Below are 22,983 nucleotides of genomic sequence, written 5' to 3'. Positions count from 1 at the left end.
CTGCTTTCGAGCGTGCTGTTTACACGCCACCAGTTCCAAGCGCAGAAAACGCGATAAACGCATGAAATGGGGCTTCCCCGCTTCCAGTCGCTGTATAGCTGGTATAGCCGCGGGGGCGCGATACGCAGAGGCTAGTGTTATCCGTTGAAACTTCCCCGGGCGCCCTCGCCCCGCCCCGGCTCTAGTCGCTTCGCCAGCACCGCGGACACAATCTCCAGAGTTTCGTGTTGTCTGTTGTAGTGCACCCTATCAAAAAGCAGCAGCCGCCTTCCCCCCCCCCCCCCCCACCCCCATTCCCCCGGTAAACCGGGAGGAGGAGATTTGAAAGCTTCGCCTTAAAACGACGTTCAAAATTGCAGCTCTTGTTTTCACCATAGCCCTTTGCGACCCACATTAGAATGTAGCAGTCGGAAAAATTTGTAACTGCGCGCGTATGATTTTGATGACCAACATTTCACTTCAAAACCGTAAACAACTCGATCTCATCAGTAGTTAAAACTAGGTCGTGTCCAAACTGTAAACACGCGATCGTAAACGTGACCACGGTTTTCTAGCCATTGCTAGAATAGAAAACGCATACGCATTATTCTGCCCTGTTCCCCTCATATATTAAGCTAACAGCTTCAGTTTTGCTTTAATAAACGTTTTAACTAGACAGAAAAGGTAACATTAAGAACACCTACTTGACGCGCCGTAGTGCGCCGAGGTGTTTATCTTGCTCTCTTGTTTCGGTAAAGCATTGGTGGACGGTAAAGGTGGTAAAGGCGCGACATGCATGAGATGACACACCGTTCCTCAGTGCGGGAAATGCGAATGCTGGCTGAGCGGCTCAGCTCACAAAAATACGCTTAAAAGTCACGTGGCAGAATTGTATACGCCGTGTGACGTGTCGCAAACGGGTAGGAATACTTAGTCTTGCCTTTACGGCTCCAGTGAGTATGCGGGATGGAAGAGCGTCGTTAACGAACGGCTGCTGGTCCACGGCATGATGGGCGGGCTGCAGGCCGTACTTCTTGTGATCGAAGTGGCGATTGAGCACCCGCTCGAACGAGCGAGCGCCGAGGTCGAACGGCAGGAGCGAGCGTGCAGCCCTCACAGCCCGGGTGCACATGGTGACGTCCATGGGACGCCCGTCCGGCGCCAGCCGAGGAGCCATCCAGGTTCCCCGCCGCGTGCTCAGGTAAACCTGCATTGCGGCACCCATTCCCAGCTCATTCGAGAAGTGATGGCTTTGCCTGTCTCCAGCTGAGTAGTGAACTGGCATCGGTTACGCACGGCTTTGCTGCTTCAAACCCGGAATAAAGCACCACACGCTCATGCGTACAAAGGTTGTCCGCAACACCCCTGACGCTATGTTTCATTAAGTGGGTGTGTAACACTTTCGCAGGTTTCAGAGTACGTACACAAAAATTGCAGTAGGTGCACTTTTTTAAGCAAACCTTTACAACTTTCGTCCAGCGGTTTCCCCGCGGATGCGTAAATTCACCTTTGGCCCTCATACACACCCCCTGCGAAACACCCCTCGAGGAGCATCGCGTGATTCGCCGGGCCCGCTTTCGGCGCTTGCGCACAACTCCCCATTTTCAGTCGTTCTGCTCAACTGATCAGCTGATCGGCAGCCGACCAACCCCGCCGCCTCCTATGCATGCGCCGCTAGGTCGTCTCGGCCTACATGACTCAACTTGCACCTGTAGAGGATGTAGAGGAACACCGCGTTCGTCGCGAATGAAAGCGAGGCGGGCCTCCTCCTGTGAGCGTTGCACGGGACCGGATGGCGTTGAGCCGTGGTCGGCAATGCAGCTACATCAAGGTTAACCAAGGATATCAAGAGTCAAACAGACTAAGCTAAGGATTTGCTTTCCATATCCATGTTTACCTGAGGTAAGCCGAAACCATTTTTAGATGCGACTGCATCTCATTCACGCGCCTTCTCCCTGCATCCGGCGTCGTCGGCGTCCGCCCCTCCCGCATTATCCTCGCCGCGCCAGCTGCGCTCTCCGCCGCTCACCCCCTCTCCTCTCCGATAGCGAACACTCTCTCGCGAGGGGCATTGGATTGGATTCGATTGGATTGGCTTGGCTTGGATTAGATTGCATTAGATTGGATTGGATTGGATTTGGATTGGGTTGGATTAAAGTGGATTGTGTTGCGTCATAGCTGCGGCAGACGCACCGGCGCCGACGCGTCCCCTCACCGTTATGCGCGCTATAAAACGCGTTTCCTGCGCCGCTCCGCTCATATCGTTCCAGCGCCGTTCCTCCGCTGTCCAACGCTGCAACGTGAACCCCCTATGCGTCGCATCTACACAGGGGTTCCCGCGAGGGGAGGTGGGAGTTCTTTAAATGCGGAGCATTTCTTAGGCTCGCGATGTCACTCGTCGATGCTGTCGGCGCCGTCCACACGCTCACTGCGCATGCGCGTCGCGTCGAGGCGCAGGCACGCGTCTCTCCCCCGTACCCTCCTCGCTCTCAACAACAGGTGCGGCGGTGCGGGAGGAGCGCGTGTACCCCGTGTGCTCCGTCGCTCTCAACAACAGCTGCGGCGCTGCGGGGGGAGCGCGTCTGTGCGCGCATGCGTCGTAGCTACCCGTGCGCTGCGTCGCGCTCAACAGTAATGGCGGCAGGGCGTGTACACGTGATAACGGCGTGGTGGGTGCGTGGAAAGTTCGCGCGCTAGTGTACACAAGTGTGCGCATGCGCGTCTCTCCCCCGTACTCCTCTCCCTCGAACGCGGGCGGTGTGTATATAAGCGGCGGAGCGCGAGTTCGGAATTAATCAAAGGCGTCTTTGCTTGGCTTTCGCTTGACTTGACGCTTTGCTTGACGGCACCAAGCAATAAAGACAGACTTTAACTTTACACTCCTTGCCTTCGCTTCTCCTTCATTCAATAAATAAGAATAATAAAGACGAATAACAATTAAGCACTCCCAAACCATACCCAATTACGCAACATTCACGCGATACCCTCACTACTCTGCGACGCATTTACTCGAGTTCCCCCCTTGGGAAGATGCGGGCGGGATTTTTTTTTTTTCAATTGTTGACTCACCTAGTATTTCTCCTTCAGTATATATCATCGTGAAGTTTCATACAATAACAACTAGAGATGAATCTGGCGCTGCAGCGATCGTCCGCGGCGATGGGCGTGATGGGTTGTTTTGGGGTCGGATTGGCACTCTATGGCTTCCGGAAGTTATTATGGATTGAATCGCGCAGCCAGTTTAGTTGTCGTTTTGGGCTTGCATGAACTCATTTGCCTATGTTGGAAGAAACGTTCAAAAATGCGTTTCTCCTTGAACGTAATGCCACAAGCACTCTGACGCCACCCTGGGTGGAAATGTTTTGTAAGCATAGTTGCGAATCGGGTGGGTTATCAATTCATTGCGGGCACAGCGAGCACGAAAACACGAATGACGGCGCTGTATGCGGCGAAGTTGCGGCGGTGCTCATTCGGAAGAGCGATGTATTTTTGAAGCTGACGAAGGTTGCGAACTGCTTGGAACAGCCCCACATTTCGTGAGAACGCCGGCTCCTACGGCGTAGACCAGCAGTACCGGCGGCTGATAGGAACGCAGCTTCATGAATGTCACTAATTCAGGGTCAAAAGCTTCAAAGGTAATCGTTTTCTTTTTTTAAGGGGCACAAATCTTTTCGTAGTATTAAAAACTACAAGCGCCGAAACCTGCAGAAATAGTTTTTAAAGAAGTCCGCGCCCTGCTGTAGTTGGCGGCAAATGGCGAACCAACTCCGCAAACCTCCTCGACTCCGCGTCTGCTTTTTATTGGTTATATTTCGGTTTTCTTTCGTACCAATTTGTTTTATATCGCACAAAAACCAATTTTCGGTCAGTAAATTTCTTGTTCATCATGTAATTTGTAAACGACTAACAGGGCAATAAAAATTTTTGTCAAGAAACGCAGTTTCCGCTGCCATAGGCCCGTTTGATACTACGCAATCAGGTTCAAGAACTACCCATCATTTGCATCGAAGCGTGAGCGCCGCCTCGGTGTCCGCGTTGACATTACCGCCAATTTCCCCTCTTGTTATTATTGTATGAAACTCTATGTATATCATACGTTGATTGAATGGCCGCGCATTAACAGCGGGCGGCAGCGTTTGTACCAAAGCCCGCTGCAGGAGCATAATTTGTTGCTTATTCTCACGCAGCCAATAACTAATAGAAAATGAACTTCGCTGGAGCAAACTTGTCCTCCGCAATTATATAGAAGCATTCTCAGGGCATTCAAGTCTTTTTAGGTGCTTTGGAAATGAGGCAGCGATACTATTGCCACGTGTACGTTTTATATACGCGTTCACCCGTTGACACCACAGCCACCCTTTTTTACGGTCGTACTACTTAGTCTACTTTTTCCCAACTAAGCCGTGCCTTCATTTTAATCCACCTTAATGCCACCTCAATTCATCTGATTAAACCTTATGCAATGCTAGTCCACCCGAACACCTTTTAATCCATTTACGTCCACCTTAATACCACCTTAACCCTTCTTCTTACGTTTTAATCCAAGTTAGCCTCCCCGTCCAAATCATTACTATAATCTATATTCATTCATCACAATACGCTTAAAACTGTCTGAATTCACCATATTCCGCCTTAGTAATTCCTACCGTTGACGTTTCTTTTAGTCTGTGCTTTGTCTTTTTACAAGGCCAATGACATTTTTCAGAATGTGTAACTCGTACATGAAGGCATTCATCAATACTTGTTTCTTCCTTTGTCCCCGTATCTCGAAAGATGTTTATACGCATGCTGCGTTTCTAGTATTTTATTCCCTGCTTTTTATTCCGTGCGCCTGCAGAGTACAATATGCCATCTTGTACCATCCTACGTATACTCCTTCCTTGGCAGTCAAAAGGTCGCTGTCAGTATCGAATGAATAAGTGAGTTATTATGAATGACTAACCAGTGTTTAATAACTTAATAGCCATTAATCTTCTCTTATACACGGCTGCAACGCTTTGGGTCGCTTCTGGTCTTGCTTGGGTTTTTGAGTGGTTCGTGTCGACGTAGGGGTCATTTAAGGTCACCTTCCTATGAAGAATATAAGGCCTTCGCTATATTAAAACCACAAGCGTCGAACGAGCATTCAGTACAGCTACGTGCAGAGTAGAGCTGCGGAGAATCAAATGCCGCGGAATTTGATTGCACATTCATTTACATGGGAGCGCAGTCCTTTCCAGGAATATTGTCACATTGAGAACATTTTCGATCAAACAAAAAACTGCCTAGATGAAAGAAGAGCGGCGTTACACTTTTTGTTATTAAATGAGGTAGTCGTGCGGATCACAACGCCATAAGGAACAAACAGATGTCCCGCTTTCAGCACGGGATAAGATAGCCCTTTGCGCCCAGTCAATGGAAAAAAAATAGAAAAAAAAACGACGCACTAAGCATTGTCCGCACCATTGTAAAGCGCTGCCAATAGACTGGATGGTGTAATGGGCAACAGTGCCACTGTGCAGGAACAACACCACCAGTTTAAATCTGTAACCTCTTAGAAATCTTAAACACGTAATCTCACATCTAAAATCCTAATGCTCTTAGTAAATACTGACAACCACGAAGCAACGATCAATTTTATTGTGGTAAGCACGCCCAACAAGTTAGCGGGCATTCCCGGGTCCCGCCTTTGGGCTTCATTGCACCGCCACCAACCGCTGTGCACGACCATTGCCCAAAAACAATTTCCGAGACAAGTTGTAGCCCGGAATTCTGTTCGCTAGCAGTGAGCGCATTACAGACGTCCTCACTTTCTTTTGAGGTAGTTTTCCTTCTTAAAGCCTTCTTCCTCTTTCACCTTGATCTTTTTGTTGAACACTTTGTTCATTGCATTGTAAACTTCGATTCACAATGGCCTCTTTTAGTAACCATCGCCAACATAAACTTGAAAGCTTTCCAGTAGATGCCGCGTCGCTTCCGCCCAGCTATCCACAGAGAGGACCAGATATTAGTATCCAAACCGTGGTGAAATAACCCATTTAGGCGAATAAATTGACACATTTATACTTCCATCAAGAAGTATTTCCATAAAAACCAAGTAGGAAGATATTAAGTGTCCAAATATTTTTCTATATTACTGTTGTCCAGTTTCAAATGATGCGCGCCAGCCGCGGGTGTCCCGTAACATGGGATGGTGGTATTCATTGTGTTGAAAATATTACGCCGGTATGGTGGCAGAGGCGATCTGTTTCGGCGGTTTTCCTTAGAGGTGACCAGTTAAGGAGGCAGTAATTGGCTTTTACAGCACAGCTGCATGTGGCTAGCTTCCGCAGTTTTCGTCTCCCTGTCAGAAAACTGCGACTCCCCATGAACGCAAACCAGCAATGCCTGTGCCGACACGTGGGGGATCAAGTGCCAAGAAAATTCATCGCTACTACTCAGCGTTCGTGCCTGCGAGGCTGCCGACAAGCGGTGGGTTCGACAGGACGTCGGGCGCCGCTAAGTGAAGAATGCGGCCTAGCTATGCAAGTACACTCTTAGGCAAAAAGGACTAAAATAGGGACTAAAATACAGCCGTTAGTCTTCGCGGGCGACCGTTCATCTTCAAGGGGAGTATCTGCGGCAGAGTACGTGCCGTGTGCATAAATTCGGACTAACTGTTCGTCCCCGCCGATCTATAAGGAGTAACGGGAAGACGAAACCCATGCAGTTAGTCTCTTTGCTGCGTCGTTAATGCCCTAATGGCGTCGTCGTTGCCCTTCTGCGAACAGTTTCATATTTCCAAAACACAAGCCATTGCAGTCACTGAGCGCTTTAGATGGTGCCACGGGAGAAAATATTGATGTTAGTTATAAGAAAATCGCCTAGGGTTAGTAGAGCGTCGGGTAATGGCAAGGAGCGGCGAAGCGCGATTGTCATACGCTTCTCGGCGAGGTTATGTTGATACGCTGTGTTGCATACGATTCGTGCGAGGTAATAACGGCCAATGAAAGCTTTCAAGCGCCTCATTAGTAATAATAGCAAAAGTGGATTCCTGAGCGTAATGAATACGTATGTGTTTAACAGACGAGAAAAAACGCATGTTGCTGATGACAACTGCAAAACAAAAATGCTCGCTACAGGTAAGCGTCTCGAAGTTATCTTTTACACTCGGTACATAATTGCCTTGGGCACCAAAGCTATGACAATGCTGCAGCTGCTGTAAAACCCGCTTGCATTTCCCAGTCTAGCGACGCGAATTTGAAGAATTCAGGCTAACCAACACCGAATTCGCTTTCGCCGATGCAGGAAAATATGGCATGTTTCCTTATTCTGACACCCACACAGACGACACCTTTCACATACGTTACATAGAGCACTTAACAAATGTATCGAACACTAAGAAAGCATTTAGCTTGCGCTAATTTGTGCGGAAACAAATGAGTCGTCGGATCGCCCAGCTAGCTATCTCAACTAGACGACGACGAGTTGATTGTTAATTACGAGAAAAACTATGGTTGTGAGGCTCTACTTCGAATCTAACTGAGAAATAGTCCCTAAACCTAGCAAAGCGCTAACCGCAAGGCGCAAAACGCGGTCACGTTCGCTTGCACAGATAGAAATTCGGGCACCAGTTGCAATGGACCTGTTGCGTTATGCACAGAACTACACGCTGTACACTTGAATATTGGGCCTCTTCGATTTACAGTCTCGGGCTCACCGCGGACTCCCCGAGAAGCAGTCCAACATTCGATTTTCCCGTGTATCCCTATGGCCTCGGGGAATCCTCGGACTACCCGCGGGCAGCCCGCGGGGAGCCAGAAGTGGAAAATCGAAGAGGCCCATTATCTACCGCGTTACCACCCGGCGGCGTGGTCCACTTCCGGTCACCGTAGCGTACGGACGCGGAATCATGAGCTCCGAAGGAGCGGCGATAACGGCCCAGTCTGGCCGCGGTAACAGGATTTCTGCCAACGACTCCCAGGATTATAAAGTGCTTTTGCCCCAGTCGCCCACCGGTCAGTCTGTTTTGAATACTGTGTTTCTGCATGCCGACATGCGTGCACGCCCGTATCGTGTCGAGGACTTTCGAGACGCTTTTACGCGTCTCGCTTTGCTCGCCGACGTGGTGGCATTGGGGGCGTATCAAATGAGTCACGTTTGGGCTGTGACTTTTAAGTCAGCGGAAGGCGTCAAAAAAATGTTAGCCCAGAGTGACGTAAAAGTGAAGGACCGCCGGTGCATTGTGATAGACCCTTCAAACCAGGAAGTTCGGCTGAAGCTTCACTGGCTGCTTTACAATGTGCCGGATGAAGATGTTTGCGCTGCGTTCACTCCCTACGGACGCGTCGTCGAAGTGCACAAGGAGCGTTGGCGTGTCGATGGCATACGGGATAAGGGCTCAACTCTGCGGTCGGTGGCTCTTAAGTTGAAACCGGGAGTGACCATGGACGACCTGCCGCCTGAACTCCGAGTTGGAGGGGATAAGGCTCTCGTCGTTGTCGCCGGCAGGGCACCCCAGTGTTTGCGATGCAACACCAAGGGCCATATCAGGCGCGACTGCAAAGTGCCGCGCTGTTCCTCCTGCCACCGCTACGGGCATGAGGCAAGTGCGTGCGTCAAGACGTATGCCAGCGTCACCGGGCCGACGAGGGAGGAAGACCTTCGCGAAAACCTCATGGACGAGGCGGACGCGGAGGAGACTGCAGCCGGAACCACCGGTGAGGCGGCAACGGAGCAGGACCCGGCGGGAAGGGTTGAGGCCGAGGCTGGTCGGAGCGCTCCTGAAAAGGAGCAGACTGGTGAGCTGAAGACGCTTCCCCCCAACTCCTCGTCGAGTAAGGATAGTGGCACCAAGGTGGTGCGTCAGGAGACACCGCCGGCTCCCGCAGTGGACGACGAACTCATGGAACTCGGTGGTGGCGATGCTAGCGTTGCCGCCGGAAAGCGTCAGCGTGAGAACAACGTCACCGGCCAGGGCACCGATGAGTCCAGCAGCGGTGAGCCGCCAGCGAAGACGGTTTTGGGGCGACGTATGGGCTACAAGTCCAAACCAAGCGTTCCCCCCGACCGGCCTACGCCCCCCCGGAAAGCCCACGTAGGACTAGACTGGTACTCCGAAACGTTTCTCTGCATACCATTCTACTGGGTTGGTGTGTACTGCAGTATCGAGGCAGGGGGATGTGTTGAGTTCGGGGATTAGTGGTTACATAGCTTAAGGCGTCCTTTCATCTTTCATTAGTGTTCAGTTCACCCCATAATTTGCGTTGTGCCACCTTGAACGTACCTGGATTGTCTGAGCGTAAGCGCCAGAACCAGTTGTACAGGCTTATCAACGAGAAAGATTTAGACGTGGTAGCCTTACAAGAAACGAAAGTGGAGAGCGAGCAGAGCACGGAAAGAATGGTGAATGTGTTCAGTTCACGATATCACGTCTGTGTAAGCCACGCGGTGGGCTTATCGGCAGGATGCGCACTTTTATTTCGTCAGAGTTGCGGCGTTGTTATCCAAAATGTAACGTCCAGTGTGTCTGGCCGGTTTGTTGTATGCGATTTTTTGTTATCGTCGCGAGAGTGGCGAATTATATGTGTGTATGCGCCGACTAAAGCGGATGAAAGGAAAGTCTTCTTTGAAGACTTAAGGCCGTGGTTTGGTACAGAGCGGGCTATTGTATTTCTGGGGGATTTCAACTGTGTGTGCTCTGCTCGAGATAAATCCAGTTGTACACCGTTTCGTGATGGTAGCACAATTGCACTGAGCGAAATCGCAGCAGATTTCTGTTTAGAGGATGTGGGGGATGCCTTAGAAGGCACAGGAGCAGTACATTTTACTCATTTTCAAGGTGTGAGTCATGCGCGTTTAGATAGAGTCTATGTATCCCTTGACCTTGTACCAGAGTGCGCAGACTATAATGTTACGCCTGTGTCTTTTAGTGACCACTGCCTGGACTCTTTCTTGATTGGTAAGCGAAAAGAAAATGGGAAGAAGTTTAACTGGAGCCTGTGGAAAATGAATCGCCAATTATTGAAGGATGAAAAATTTGTAGTAGAGGTCACTTAAAAGATTAGAACATTAATGGAACAGAAAAATTCTAGCTGTGCCGCTAAGTGGGAGAGATTCAAAGAAGAAATTAAGAGGAAAGCCTTGGAACGGTCAAGTGCCTTACATCATGATAAAACGAAAAAAGAAGCCCTGCTCATACGCAACCTAGAAACACTTTTAGCACTAGAGAGCCAGTCACCGGGACTGTGTAAGGATGATATTAAAACCGTGAAACAACAGTTAGAGTCTATCGAAGAAGTAAGGTACCATGGGGCAATAGTCCGAGCCAGAGCGGAGACGTTTTTGCTGGGTGAAGCACCAACCAAGCGAGCTCTTTGCTCTGAAAAACGTTACGCCACCAGAAACACAATCAGTGAAATAGAGTACAACGGGCATGTATCAAGTGACCAGAGAATAATATCGAACGTCTTTTGTGAGTATTACGATAGTTTGTTTGCATGTCAACCGGTAAACTTAGACCGGTTTAGGGAAGAGTTTATGCGTTTCTTGCCGGTCATTGACGACGAGGTTAAAGATAGTCTGGAAGTTTCAATTACACCTGATGAAGTTAAGAAAGCAATTGACGATTTAAATCCGGGAAAGTCTCCGGGACCAGACGGGTTGTGCGCGACGTTTTACAAAGCGTTTCGTGATGACCTCAGTATAATATTGTGTGAACTCTATAAGGAATCATATGAGCGGGATAGATTGCCACCATCTTTCTCTAGTTCGCACACTGTGCTCATACCTAAAACAGATGACAGGGATGAACTAAAGAAGGTCACAGCGTATAGGCCAATCACGTTAACTAACGTCGATTATAAAATATTAATGACAATTCTAGCATGGAGGTTACAGACGGTGATAACAGATATAGTGGGGGAGCACCAAACATGTGGTATAAAAGGAAGATCTATAACAAGTAATATACACGTAGCGAGAAGCATCCTAGAATGTTGTGACAGTATGGACTTAATTGTAGCCATGCTCCAAATAGACCTCGAAAAGGCCTTTGATAAAGTCTCTCATGAAATGCTTTTTAGCATCTTGGAACAAGTAAACTTGGGAAGAATAATAGCGGGGGGTGTACAAATGGCTTATAAAGGGTGTTCGACAAGTTTGGCTATTAACAAGTGGGTGTGTCGTCCAATCAAGGTCACACGTTCGGTTCGCCAAGGTTGCCCGCTTTCGCCTTTACTTTTTTGTTTATACATTGAGGCCCTCTGCGCAAGCGTAAATAACAACAACAGTATTCATGGCTTTCGGTTGCAGGCATGTGAGGTCCGTGTACTTGCCTATGCGGACAACATTGCTTTTTTGTGCCGTGATAGAGAAAGTATCAGTAGCGCCATTAAAATACTTAATTCCTTTTGTGAATATACTGGAAGTTCCGTAAATTGGAAAAAGTGTCTGGGTTTCTGGCACGGGTGCTGGGACTGGAGTCGACACCCAGTGTGTTTGAAGGTGTTAGCTGGCAAGTTACGCCTGCCAAGTATCTAGGTGTCCCGCTGGAAAATTACCGCGACAGCGAGCCGTACTGGCGAAGCCTGACAGCGGCGTTGCGAGAGAAAGCGGAAAAGTGGGAGGGAAAGGGTAAAACATTGTCTGTGTTTGCACGGGCGACGGTGTGTCATGTGTTTCTGTTCGCTAAACTGTGGTACGTTTTGCAAGTTATTCATTGTTCGCGTGCAAATGTACAAAGGTTACATCGTGTATGTGCTGTTTTCATCTGGGGCTCGACCTGGGAACGGACGAGTAGAACTAATCTTTTCAGACGTGTGCGTGATGGTGGTTTGTCACTATCGCATCTTTTTCTGCGACAAGTAGTCAATAGATTTTATTTTTTGCGTGAGGTGAAGGACCCCCTACTTCGCACTGTAATTCAGGTTAGGTGAGGTAGATTTCTGCCTCAGTTTGTTATTACGTCATCTTTGTGTTATACCGGAGGACTTCACGGATATTTAAAGGAAGTCGTACAGGCAACACAATTTCTATGTTCGCGTTTTTCCATGGAGTATTTGACTTCAGTGTCGAAGAAGAAGTTGTACAAAGATCTCGTTGATATCTGCTTTCCTGTGCCACTATACAGATCCATGTTTCGAAGTGGACCAGGACAAAATGTTTTGAAATGGGTAAAAGCAATGGCTGTTCCGCCGGGTGTTAAAACGTTTTTCTTTAAGCTTCATGTTGGTGTGCTCCCGGTTAAAACATGGATGCTTGAGAAGGGTTTGTTCGTGCCCTGGGAAGCAGACTGCTGGCTATGCAAGAAGCCGGAAACTGTTGAACATGTATTTTTGGACTGTTGGGATGCGGTGTTTTTGTGGGATGTTCTTCAGAGAACTTTGAAAAAGGAACTCCCCTTGGATCCTCATGGTATACGGTTTCTGGCAGTTGAGAACGATAATGGAGTGCCTTACGACCTATTGATGTTGCTGGTCCTCCACGGAATATGGAGGTCTCGATTGGCAGCTCGTTACTCGGACGTTGATGGACGGCCCGCGAGGCAGTATTTCTGTGAAAGCGTTCATCGCATTGTAGAAATGTGGAAGGGTCAACCTTGTATGCCCGAGTGGCTGCAGGAAGTAGAGAAAGTGTTGTCTATGCCCCGTTTTTAGACATATTACGCTGGCTTAGGCAAAGCTAGCGTTTTTTTTTAATCTGTAGAACGTTTTTGCGATATCTGAAACCGGTAATGAAGAAAAAAAAGCGGCGTGGTCCAGTGGATAGCGCGTCGGGTTCCTTGTGTATATATCCGAGCGTCAGGGGTTCGATGCCTGCCGGTGCCAAAGTTTTTTTCTTTTTTCTGTACTCTACGCAGTTCGTCCTTGGGGAGTATCGGAATGGACCATCCGGGTGGGGGACTAACCCGTTCGTCCCCTCGCAGTTAGTCCCCAAAGGGACTAATGATTGTGGCAGAGGCCGTTAGTCCCCTAAAGGACGAACTTTTAGTCCTTTTTGCCTAAGAGTGTACCACACTGGTATATTATAACACGCACAAGGATGCGTGCAAAAAATTTCGAAGAGACCTTCTCCATTTCAGATGGGCTTCGCATTCACTTGTGCGATGTGCGGCAGACTGTGGTTCGAGGAGAATTTTATGCTGGTTGGTAGCGTTCGAGATGTCGCGCAGCGTCAGTGGGCAATGGACGTGTTGCTGCGTTCCCTTCGTGGAACGTCTAGCGGCGTAAAGGCCCAACCACATGCAGCATACTTTCCGCGTTTTCGCGTGTCGACGTGAACGCGCGTCGCCAAAAATGCATGGCGACGCGAGCTAACGCTCGAGCCACGCCGACGTCTATGCTCGCGAAATGTCGGCGTCGACGCCGCGCGAGAAAGCATCTGAAAGTGGGCGGCAGCGTCCGGGTTTCCTGTCCGTTTCGTGATTGGGGGTTTTTCCTTTTAGCACAAAACTATCTATTTCTTTTTAACCTGCGGTAATCGGCTACATTGAGACAAATTGAAAGCTATTTCTGTTCTAAAGCGCTCATTCATTTGCGGCTTGTTTGGCTTTCAACAGGGAGATCGCCCATTTGGGATAGTTTTTTCTGAGCTTAAGAAAATGAATTGTTCGAAATGCGTTTTTGTTTATCAAGCTTCCTTATTTTGTTCATATTTGACGGCGACAGCTTGAAATACATTTTACAGGATTTAAAAGTTGGCCCGCAAGCATTCGTAGCAATGAATAAAGTAAGGCAAGTGTATTTTTTATGGTAAATCTATGGTCCTGATTACTGCATTTAAGCAGTGGGAGATAACTACTCATAAACAGCCAAAAATAACTTTAAAATGATGGCAGAGCTAATACAAACGTGTCCACCAACACACGTCGACGCTGCGGCTGACGCGTCACTTCGCCGCACTCACGCGGTTACTCGTCCCCTCGTGCGGGTCGGCGCGGTGCCGCCGAACGACGCCGACGCTCGCGCGACGCGTGATTTCGCGTCCATGTGGTTAGGGCTTAACGTTCAAAGTGGGCGGGAAGAGCACGTAATCCTTAATGACTGCACGGTGCTATGCTGCGGCTCTGCTCGGCAAGCGCATACGTTTGCCTCACGCAGGTGCTATGCAGCTGCAGTGCCCAACCATCTTCGGAAGGGAACATGACCTCGTATTTCTGAAACACCCGAACCTGCCTTACGCTACTCCGGCGGATAGAGGAGGAGAAATGAATGAATGAATGAATGAATGAATGAATGAATGAATGAATGAATGAATGAATGAATGAATGAATGAATGGCTTTATTGAGCAGGAGGCCGTAGGCCCTGGTTGGGGATTGGGTCAGGAGAAAAAAAAAGTTTACAGTTAAAAGATCACTGTTCAATGTTCAGGTCATGGCTATAGCCCTAGCTCCTTTCACATCTGTGATTAGAAACACGCATCACACTGCCTTGAACAGGCCACTCACAATCGCGTAGTTCGCCACACACTCAAGCGCGGAGGGGTCCGATCTAAGTAGGTCGAGGTGATCTTGCTCTGAAGATGGCTGGGTGAATTTCTGGATCAGTGTATCACGTCCTTTGGGGAAGGCAGGACACCTCCAGATTAGGTGACACAATTTCGGAATGGTGTCCGTGTCACAAAACGGGCAGAAGGCCGACCAAGTGACGTTTGGAAAGTGCCATTTCCTAAGAATGTCCGGGGTGTAGGCCAAGTTCGCGTGGGCTTTGTTTGCGAAAATTTAAGCCGATCTTGACAGTCCGCTTATGAGGGATAAGAAGCCAGGCGGAGACGCATCGTGTAGTCGCCTACGGCTCTCAGTGTGCAGTTGGCGACGATGTTGGTGCCAGGTATTGGAGGGTTGCTCTTCGTGCGAGTGTGGGTCAGTGGGAGGTGAAAGAGACTGAAGACTCTCCCGGGCAGCGTCGTGTGCCTCCTGATTCCCAACAGCACTGGTGGAATGGCCAGGTGTCCAAGCAAATCTACTTTCCAAGTTTTTCTTCTGTAGCGTTTTAATTAGTGAAAGAATCTGATTAGCAACGCCATTGCGACTGTACGACTTGTTCAGTTCTTGAACGGCCACGTGGGAGTCGGTGATGATCCTAAAGCGAATGGTACTTTGAGCAGTGAGTTGGGGTTCCTGCTCCTGAAGTCTTCGGAGGGCGCCGAAGGTACCAAGCAATTCCGCTTCTTCCACTAGCCCGAAATGATTAAATACACGATTTGATCCATTGAGAAGCGCAAGGTCTGGGCATCGCCATGCTACTCCCGCCTCATTACCCATTACGGCAGCATCTGTGAAGATGTCCAACTCATCTTGCAAGCGTTCTGCGCTCAGTTTGCTGATAAGCTGTTCACGGGCCTCATGTCGAAAGCGTGGAATCGGCCGCTTTCTTATAATTCCAACCGCTGGCCTTTCCCAGGGCGGGGGGGGGGGGGGGGAGCAGAGACGGAAGCGTGTCCAAATCCGACTTGCTATCGAGTTGGTCCCATTTCTGTAGCTTATAGCCCTGATGAGTGAGTTCAAGCCTATGTCGGTGCCGTGCTTGCGTTTCTTGAACAAGGCAGGGCTTGTTCAAGGGTAGTTATTGGGGTGTCACGAGGAAGGCCCGTGACAGCACGAACAAGAGACCTGTACAGTATCTGGAGATCCTTGACGTGACGAGTGCTAAATTCATATGCAGGGAACCCGTACGTCAGTCTACCGAGGCCTATTGCTCTGCCGAGTGTGAGGCAGGTCCGTTGGGTCACTCCTCCGTATTTAAATGTTGGACATCCAAGTAATGAGGTGGAGTGTAGGGCGCCATGCGGAACGAAGTTGCCGTATCCACGCGTTTGGACTATTGCAGCTACCTACTTGTATTCCGAGTAAACGGATTGTCCCATTTTTGGACTGAATGGTGGAGTCACCTATCTGCAATGGTATCTGGAATGCTGGATTTGTTGCGGTGCGGCCATCCACACTGAGCAACCGCTCAATGAAAATGGAGAGCTGGGCGTAAGTTAAATATGCCGGTAGCGCGAGGAGCAAGGCGGAAAAGCAAAATAGGCAAATAGGCGAGACTCTGGCGAGGTGGACGTTTATTCATACAGTGCCTGCAGATCGGCCTTCCACTAAGGAGACAAGTTCAGCAACGTCGTTAACGTCGGTAAAGTGTTACGAGGACAGTGCGAGCTGCTGGAGTAAGCAACGAAATGGAAGCGTGTATAGTGTGCTACCGCGCGAGCGCCGTAGAATCATTAGCGCACAGGGTGCGGGAATCCGTCCGTTGAGTTCCTGAGTGCCTACTAGAGAACCGGTATAGATTTTCATTCTGATCGCTTTTGTTTCCGGAATAATTTTTAGCCATTTTAGCTGTCCCATCAACAAAATCCCCTCAGTCGCGTGGGAACGAAGACCTGTCCCCATTTCACCATTCGTGGCGCATTTCCTGCCAAATACTTCCCAGGGTGTAGACTTTGCCGCCACTTCGGCATCGTCTGTTGCACTTTGGATGTATGGGATGTATGGGACAAAAACATTTTCCCCCTAACTCTTCGCTCCACTTGAGAGCAGTGGGAGAACGCGCTGTGCAGCGAACGACTGGGACCTCATATTGCGCCAGTTAACAGAGCGGAACGCACAATGACCACTCAATGAAGTCTGGAATAACAAGTCATCCGACTTTTACAACTCAAAATAATTTATTCTAACCTCGCTCTTCCGCTCTCTTAACGCTGTTGTCAAAATTATTTCCCCAGCTGCGCTGAAATGTTTTTGGTGTCGAGACGCGTGATTGCCGGCGAACTTTTTCAAATAAAAACATGCCCAAGAAAATATTTTTCAGCTCAAGTAACTCTGTATTTCAAGGCGTCACCCAGAGTTACCGCTCCTTCAGACGCTCCTTCAGTTACCGCTCCTTCAGACAATTCAGAGTGATTACAATGTGCTAGAAATTGAAATCAAACCAAATTTACTAGAGATGCAAAACAATGAAACAAAAAACAACAGCACAGCGCGTGCTCTGTGCTGCTGCGAACGCTTATTTCGGCCGCCGCGCAGCCGGCTCAGTGCTCCGGCGTATGCCGTTACAGGTTTTCTTTGAGGCGCGGTCGCTGGTCTGAGCCCCACAAACATGTAGTAGCGCCTCATTCGCTATACAAGTCCAGAGGTGGCTTCTTTGTGTTCTGCCCGCGCAGTGTGGTGCGATATTCATTCATTCTGGCGGCCGCCCGCTCATTCGAACTGCGCTTAATTCGAACAATTTTATGGTCCCCTTTGAGTTCGAATTAACGAGATTTTGCTACTAGTACTACTGCTGGCACTAGTGCAACTACTACTATTTTTTAACTTCTTTAGGCAGCCCAAATGGTGACCTAACGTTTCTTGTTCTGCGGGTTTAAACGCCTAGGTAATGATGAAGCCCATATACACTATTTTACAGCTAGGCTGTCTACTGCTAGGATACAGCACATCCTCTCCGGCGACATACCGAGCCTAGACTAACAACTTTCTGCGTATAAAAAATTCACACAAAATGCAAAAAAGTAAAATGTACTTCATATTTTGGTAAACGACGACTTATTTTGGTACTGGCAAACAGTCGTCCCAGCAATGCATTTGTGCTTAGAGGTGAAGCCGCCTTCAAGCGAAAGGGTGTAACCTTGGTTTTTGTCCGCTGGCCTTCCCACATTTTATAAGTTGCACAGTGAAGCGTGACCACCTACGGAAGAGTAGGTAGCCCCACTCATTTCCCCACCGCCGCTTCTTTCCGGAGGCATGTATCCTCCTCGCCACGAAGCATACACTACACTCAACGCCACCTAGACTGGCTGAAGAATTTCCTCTACGTGGCGTTGCTACACTGCGCCTGACACTGCGTAATGGAGCGCGCTCTTCAATGACCACCTAGACGGCGCACTTGAACCGGCGCCGTGATTGGCGTAGCCGCGCTATAATAAAACGCCATTGTTTGTACTCACCAATCGCATGTGTCCTTATTTTGAAACCTAGACATCACGCAACTGCCCTTATAAGTGGACGTAGCAAATTCCGTATCGCTAAACCCTAAACCACTCGGCTGAGGCGTACAATAAATAAATTTCAAAATGCCAGTCTGTGTGCGTACGTGTTCTTTTCAGCCGTTCGCTGGCCCGCATTCAGAGAAGGGCCGTGTTAGCTTTTCACAATCGACCATATCTTTCGGCCAGGGCCTATTACACTTTTCGAAACCGCAAAACGAAATTTTCCAGCTTCACCGTTACGAGATCCCCTCAAGACACATTGCAGTGGAATGTCTAAATGTATTTAGGGTTTTACTTAGTATACACGAGCAACACTTTGGGAGTATATTTAAACAAATATTTTCTCTCCATTTAAAATGCAGTACCAGCGCGTTTTGTATATCTTTAAAGCGGTATTTTCTATGCATTTATAATGCACGTATTTAAAGAGGTACAGCCGGTAAAAGGCTTGTCTATAACACAGCGTTCGTACTCTCAGCCCTATCCTGCCCCGCCGGAGCGGGATTTCAATAAAACTACTGCGGAATTCTGAAGCCTTAGCCCTTCGATTTTGCCTCCGACACGTTTGGAACGAGTATGTTTCGGCAGTTTTCGGATGTAGCTGGTTGAAGTTGAATTAGCTGTTATAGACAAGCGTTTTACCGGCTGTACTCTATAGGCAGTTTTAATAAAATCAAAATAAATTGAATATATATCTTCGCTGTACTCCTAATGTATTGGGGTTATACACTTGAAATACATTTTAAAAGTCCTTAAAATGCATATGGATTGTGGACAAAATAATGCAAAATAAATACAAAGTTAATATGTGTAATAAAGGCCTTGAAAATACATTAAAAGTACGGCTTCTTTTCGCTAATGGAAAGCAAACCCCATTACAGCACCAGCTTCGCTGGGCTTCCCACTTCGCAAGGAGGAAGGGTTCTGACTTTCATTTTTTTTTTTTACCCGCCGTGGTGGATGAGTGACTAAGGCGTTTTGCAGCTGAGCACGAGGCCGCGGGTTCGATTCCCGGCCGTGGCGGCCGCTTTTCTAGTGGAGGTGAAAAGCAAAGATGCCCGTGTGTACGAGATTTCGGAGCACGTTAAAGATCCCCAGGTGGTCAAAATTAGTCCGGAGCCCTCCACTACGGCGCGCCTCATCGCCTGCGTTGCGTCGGCGCGTTAAACGCTTCAGTCAATATCAACTTCCCTCTTCACAGGAAGGAAGGGTTTTGATTTTCTAAGCACTGAGAAGACACACGCATCCTCACTTGCGAGCAGACGTAGCTCAGTTCGACGGCCATGTCCCCGCCGGAGTTTCCCATGCCGATCACCAGGACGCGGCGGTCCTCGAACGGCGACGGCTTGCGGTAATCGTGGGCGTGTACGACCCGGCCGCGGAACGTGTCCCGGAGGCCCGGCAACTGAGGCCACCTGGGAACCGCGTGGTGTCCGCTGCACACGACCACGGCGTCGGCGACGACCGCGAAGTCCTTGCCCGCCGCTGTGTTCCGGCCCGAGACTGTCCATCGGCGTCCGCCTTCATTGTTGCCGTCCCCGGGTGACTCTCGGCGCACGGATTGAATCATGTGATTGAAGCGGATGTGTTTGTCCAGACCAAAGTGTGTTGCGTAGCGCCTGCCGCAGAGACCACCGATAGCAAAGGGTAGTGTTAGTGGAGTGCACACAAAAAAGTAAAGGTGATTTCAACACAACGAATTAAGGCCACCGAGCTTGTAGGATCTTGCAGGAAACCCCTTTTTTTGCGGGACGACAATATGAAGAAATAAAAAAGTGCACTGCTTAAGCCGAAGTAGTTGTGGCAGCCCTTCCCATAAGTGGAAGAATGGGAAAGGGAATGCCCCGGAATCCAACTGGGAATATTAGCTGGGCCAAGCCTTCCTGCTCCCTACATTCATTTCAGGAATAAACTCGTATCAGACACAACAAATTTCACGATTTTGATTATGACGATGATGATGATGACACACGCGCATCCATATAGCTTTTTAAAGCAACGCTTTCTAGCTGTACCAGCCAACGGTTCTTTCGTGGCGCGCGGGACAACGAACTCCCAACGCGTCGGAGGCGGCCAGGAAAGAGAGAGGTGGTAGTGGGGGAGTGTTTCACTCACGCCGCACACTAGAAATGGCGCCGCGAATTTACCCAGCGTTCCCCGCGCGGGAGTGCCTGCTCGCCGGCGGTGGCGTCGGTGGTACGACTTTGTCGTCCGCTTCAGCGGCGTTCGTTTTATGCCTGTTTTGGTGCAGCTTCGCGTCCATTCCACGGTGCCTTAGGACGGCTTAATTAACTTGTTCGACAGCACATCCAGGGTAACCCGCACCCGACGGAATTAAGTGGTCGTACGGCAAACATACGTTAAGGATTGGTTTGCAATCTTTCCTCATTTCTACTCCTCTCGCGTATGTTGACGGTGCTTTCGAATTACGTGATACACATTCGGCAAACACCGAGGAACATCACACGTTCCTCAGTTTCTCTCTCACGGAAAGAAGGCGGCCCAACGTCACGGCCTGTTTCGGCTGCAATGGGAAGTGTCGTGTATAAGCGACATTTAGCCACACACGACGTATAGCACCTCCACATTATGCTTGGGGATTTCATGTGGCATATCGAAGATTTAATGCGGACGTGCACAACGAATGTGCGCTCACTCGTGTGATGCGTCTGTCCAGGTAGAGTAACGTGCCGGTGATAGCGTAATATCCACCTGGTAGTTTTCAGTCATTCAACAAAGGGCAGGACGCCAGTCACGACCTTATGCGAGTGTCCGAAAGGTGGTGATGTCCAAAAGTGGTAGTGGTAACACAGTTATTCATGTCTAAGGTCAGAGGCCACTTCAGAGCGAGATGGCCACGAGAACATTAGGGGTGATTAAGATATCCCGTCAGGTTTCTGAAAAAGGTGACTTTTGGTTTCTGGTTTTCCATGCTTACGAAATGGAGCTTGAGCCTTCCGCTGCGTTTGGAAACAAATCATTTCATCCACTGAAGCGAGAGCTGCACGTAGTCATTCTTTTGTGTCCTAAGAGAAATTAGATAAATACTCGGTAGGAATATCCCCAGCCCTTCGAGAAAGCAGCTGATGCCTCGAACAGCCCACCTCTTCTGGATAAATAATAACGCTACGCCAGCAGAGGACTGCTGCTTTTGCAAGCCAAGAATTTGATAGACTTTACTTGTTGATGAAAACATTTTCTAATGTTTCCCAAAGGTAGGCGTGCAGAGAAAGTTCAGTGGGACAAGATTAAAAAACGTCATATTCACTTCAAATCACGCCAAATGACGCCCGCGCGTGGATACTTCTATATGCCCCATACAGCATGTTCGTGGGATAATTGGTGCTGCATCTCTAAGTTGACAAACTGCGCTTAAAGACAGAACTAAGACGAAGGAGGCAGCAGGGTCGCACACTCACAACTGCCTTTATTGATAGAACGAACCTCATATACATACCAATTCTTCCATATGCGCAGAAAGCATCCGGGCGCTTAAAAGAAAACTTGGATGCTTTGTACGCATGAGCAAAAAGTGGTATGCATTCATGTTCGTGTTTCCAAAAAAGTTAATTGTAACCATGCAATCCTACTGTCTCCTCCGTCTAAGGGTGCGTTCCAATTTCCCCTTTAGATGACTTCGTTACCGTCTTCGCGGACAGCCGCCATGCTCAGCACCGTTCCAATTCCAACGAAGCAGTCAACGAAGACTGCTTCGAGGAGACGGCATCAAAGTCAGCAGCGATGTAGGCTACTTACTCTCTTGTCTAAACGAATAAGAGACGCCAGCGCCACCTTTTTGCGTATTATTATTGGAACAAAATTACTTGTTCTTTGATGGAAATAACCAGTATAATTTAGTAGTGGTGAAGAGGACTTTGTCTAATTTTTGAATCACGTAATATTTGTAATAATAACGGTTACGAAACCTGCGGCCTGCGTTGCTCAACATGTCTGCTACGAGGCTGTCGGCGGCGCTGGTGTTGCGTTTGGGACCTTGGCGCCATTCCAATTTTATTCCTTTAGCTGCTTTGTCTGCTCGCTGCTTTCTCTGTGGGAGTTCGCGCGCTCCTCAGGCGTCGACCGCCGAATGTAACATTTAAACTCTCCCCCCCCCCTTCCTTTCTTCCCCATGCTGACCGATGCGTCCACCTTCTGTAATAAAGTTTTGTTATGTTATGTTATTCCTTTAGCCGTCTAGTTAGACTGCTTCGTAAGCTGTCTACCAAGCTGTCCGCGAATCGGGACACGGCCTTAGTCCTGTCCTTCACGCGCAGTATTTTTAAAACAATTCTTCTACATGCTACGAAAGGCGCTTCCAAACACTGTGGACGCGAGAAAACTTCCACGCCTGCACAAACGCGCATCCCGGTGCATGAACACATCATCTGTCGCTCCGTGGCCGTAATTCGGCAACCACGCTGTTGGGCGACTCACGTGAGGTATTCGAGCATGCCCGAGTGGAGCATGAAGTTGGGGCACTCGGCAGGAGGCGGGAAGTCGCTGTAGGCGGAGAACTCCTTGGAGCTGTTGAGCATCGTGTTGCGCGCCACGCTGCCGCAGCCGTCCACCGGGGGGTCGGTGTATCGCCACAGGCCGCCCACACCGGCTGTCCGCTCGAAGCACACGACGCGAAGGCCTTCCTCGAGGCACGACTTGATGGTCGGCAGGCCGCTGCTGCCGGCGCCAATCACTGCCACGAGAGGCGCCGGACCCCGATTTCCATCAGTGGCCGCTGGTTCCTGGCCGGTCGGCATTTTATGTCCGCCTGTTGCTGGAACCATGACAAGACACCTTTTTGCAGTTTGTGCATTGATATTCGGGTAACTGTTTTTAATTATCGCCAGTTCTTTATACAGGGTGTCCCAGCTATCATGCACCAAGATTTAAAAAAATTGTAATGGCGTAACTCGAAGAAACCCTAGTGCATAATGTTTGCAGTACCTTGGAGAAGCGGGCAGCATTTTTTTCATTATTGAGACTGAACTAATTAAATGTAATTAATTCTCTAATTAGAGAAGTACTGGCCTAATCGCTAAAGTGTCAATGAGGCTCTTGTAGGTATC

The 22,983-nt window shown here is 49.0% G+C and overlaps 1 protein-coding gene across 1 annotated transcript in view; it reads right to left on the bottom strand.

Moving 5' to 3' along the window:
- The window catches only part of LOC144173659 (flavin-containing monooxygenase 5-like), a 34,578-nt gene extending 11,893 nt beyond the window's left edge, over nt 1-22,685 (bottom strand). Inside the window, exons 1-3 of the mRNA XM_077701992.1 lie at nt 22,355-22,685; nt 19,173-19,539; nt 920-1,186 (exon numbers count right to left, since the gene is read on the bottom strand). Coding sequence (XP_077558118.1) covers nt 920-1,186; nt 19,173-19,539; nt 22,355-22,674 — 954 coding nt within the window. The 5' untranslated portion in view covers nt 22,675-22,685. The remainder of the gene's footprint in view (nt 1-919; nt 1,187-19,172; nt 19,540-22,354) is intronic.
- Between the last annotated feature and the right edge of the window lie 298 nt (nt 22,686-22,983).

The sequence above is a fragment of the Haemaphysalis longicornis genome, unplaced genomic scaffold (assembly GCF_048455015.1).
Source record: "Haemaphysalis longicornis isolate Haplotype H1 unplaced genomic scaffold, Haemaphysalis longicornis Haplotype H1 scaffold_3, whole genome shotgun sequence".
Classification (NCBI taxonomy): Eukaryota; Metazoa; Arthropoda; class Arachnida; order Ixodida; family Ixodidae; genus Haemaphysalis; species Haemaphysalis longicornis.
Note: the sequence above shows the minus strand (reverse complement) of the source record. Positions and strands in the feature narration are given on the sequence as shown.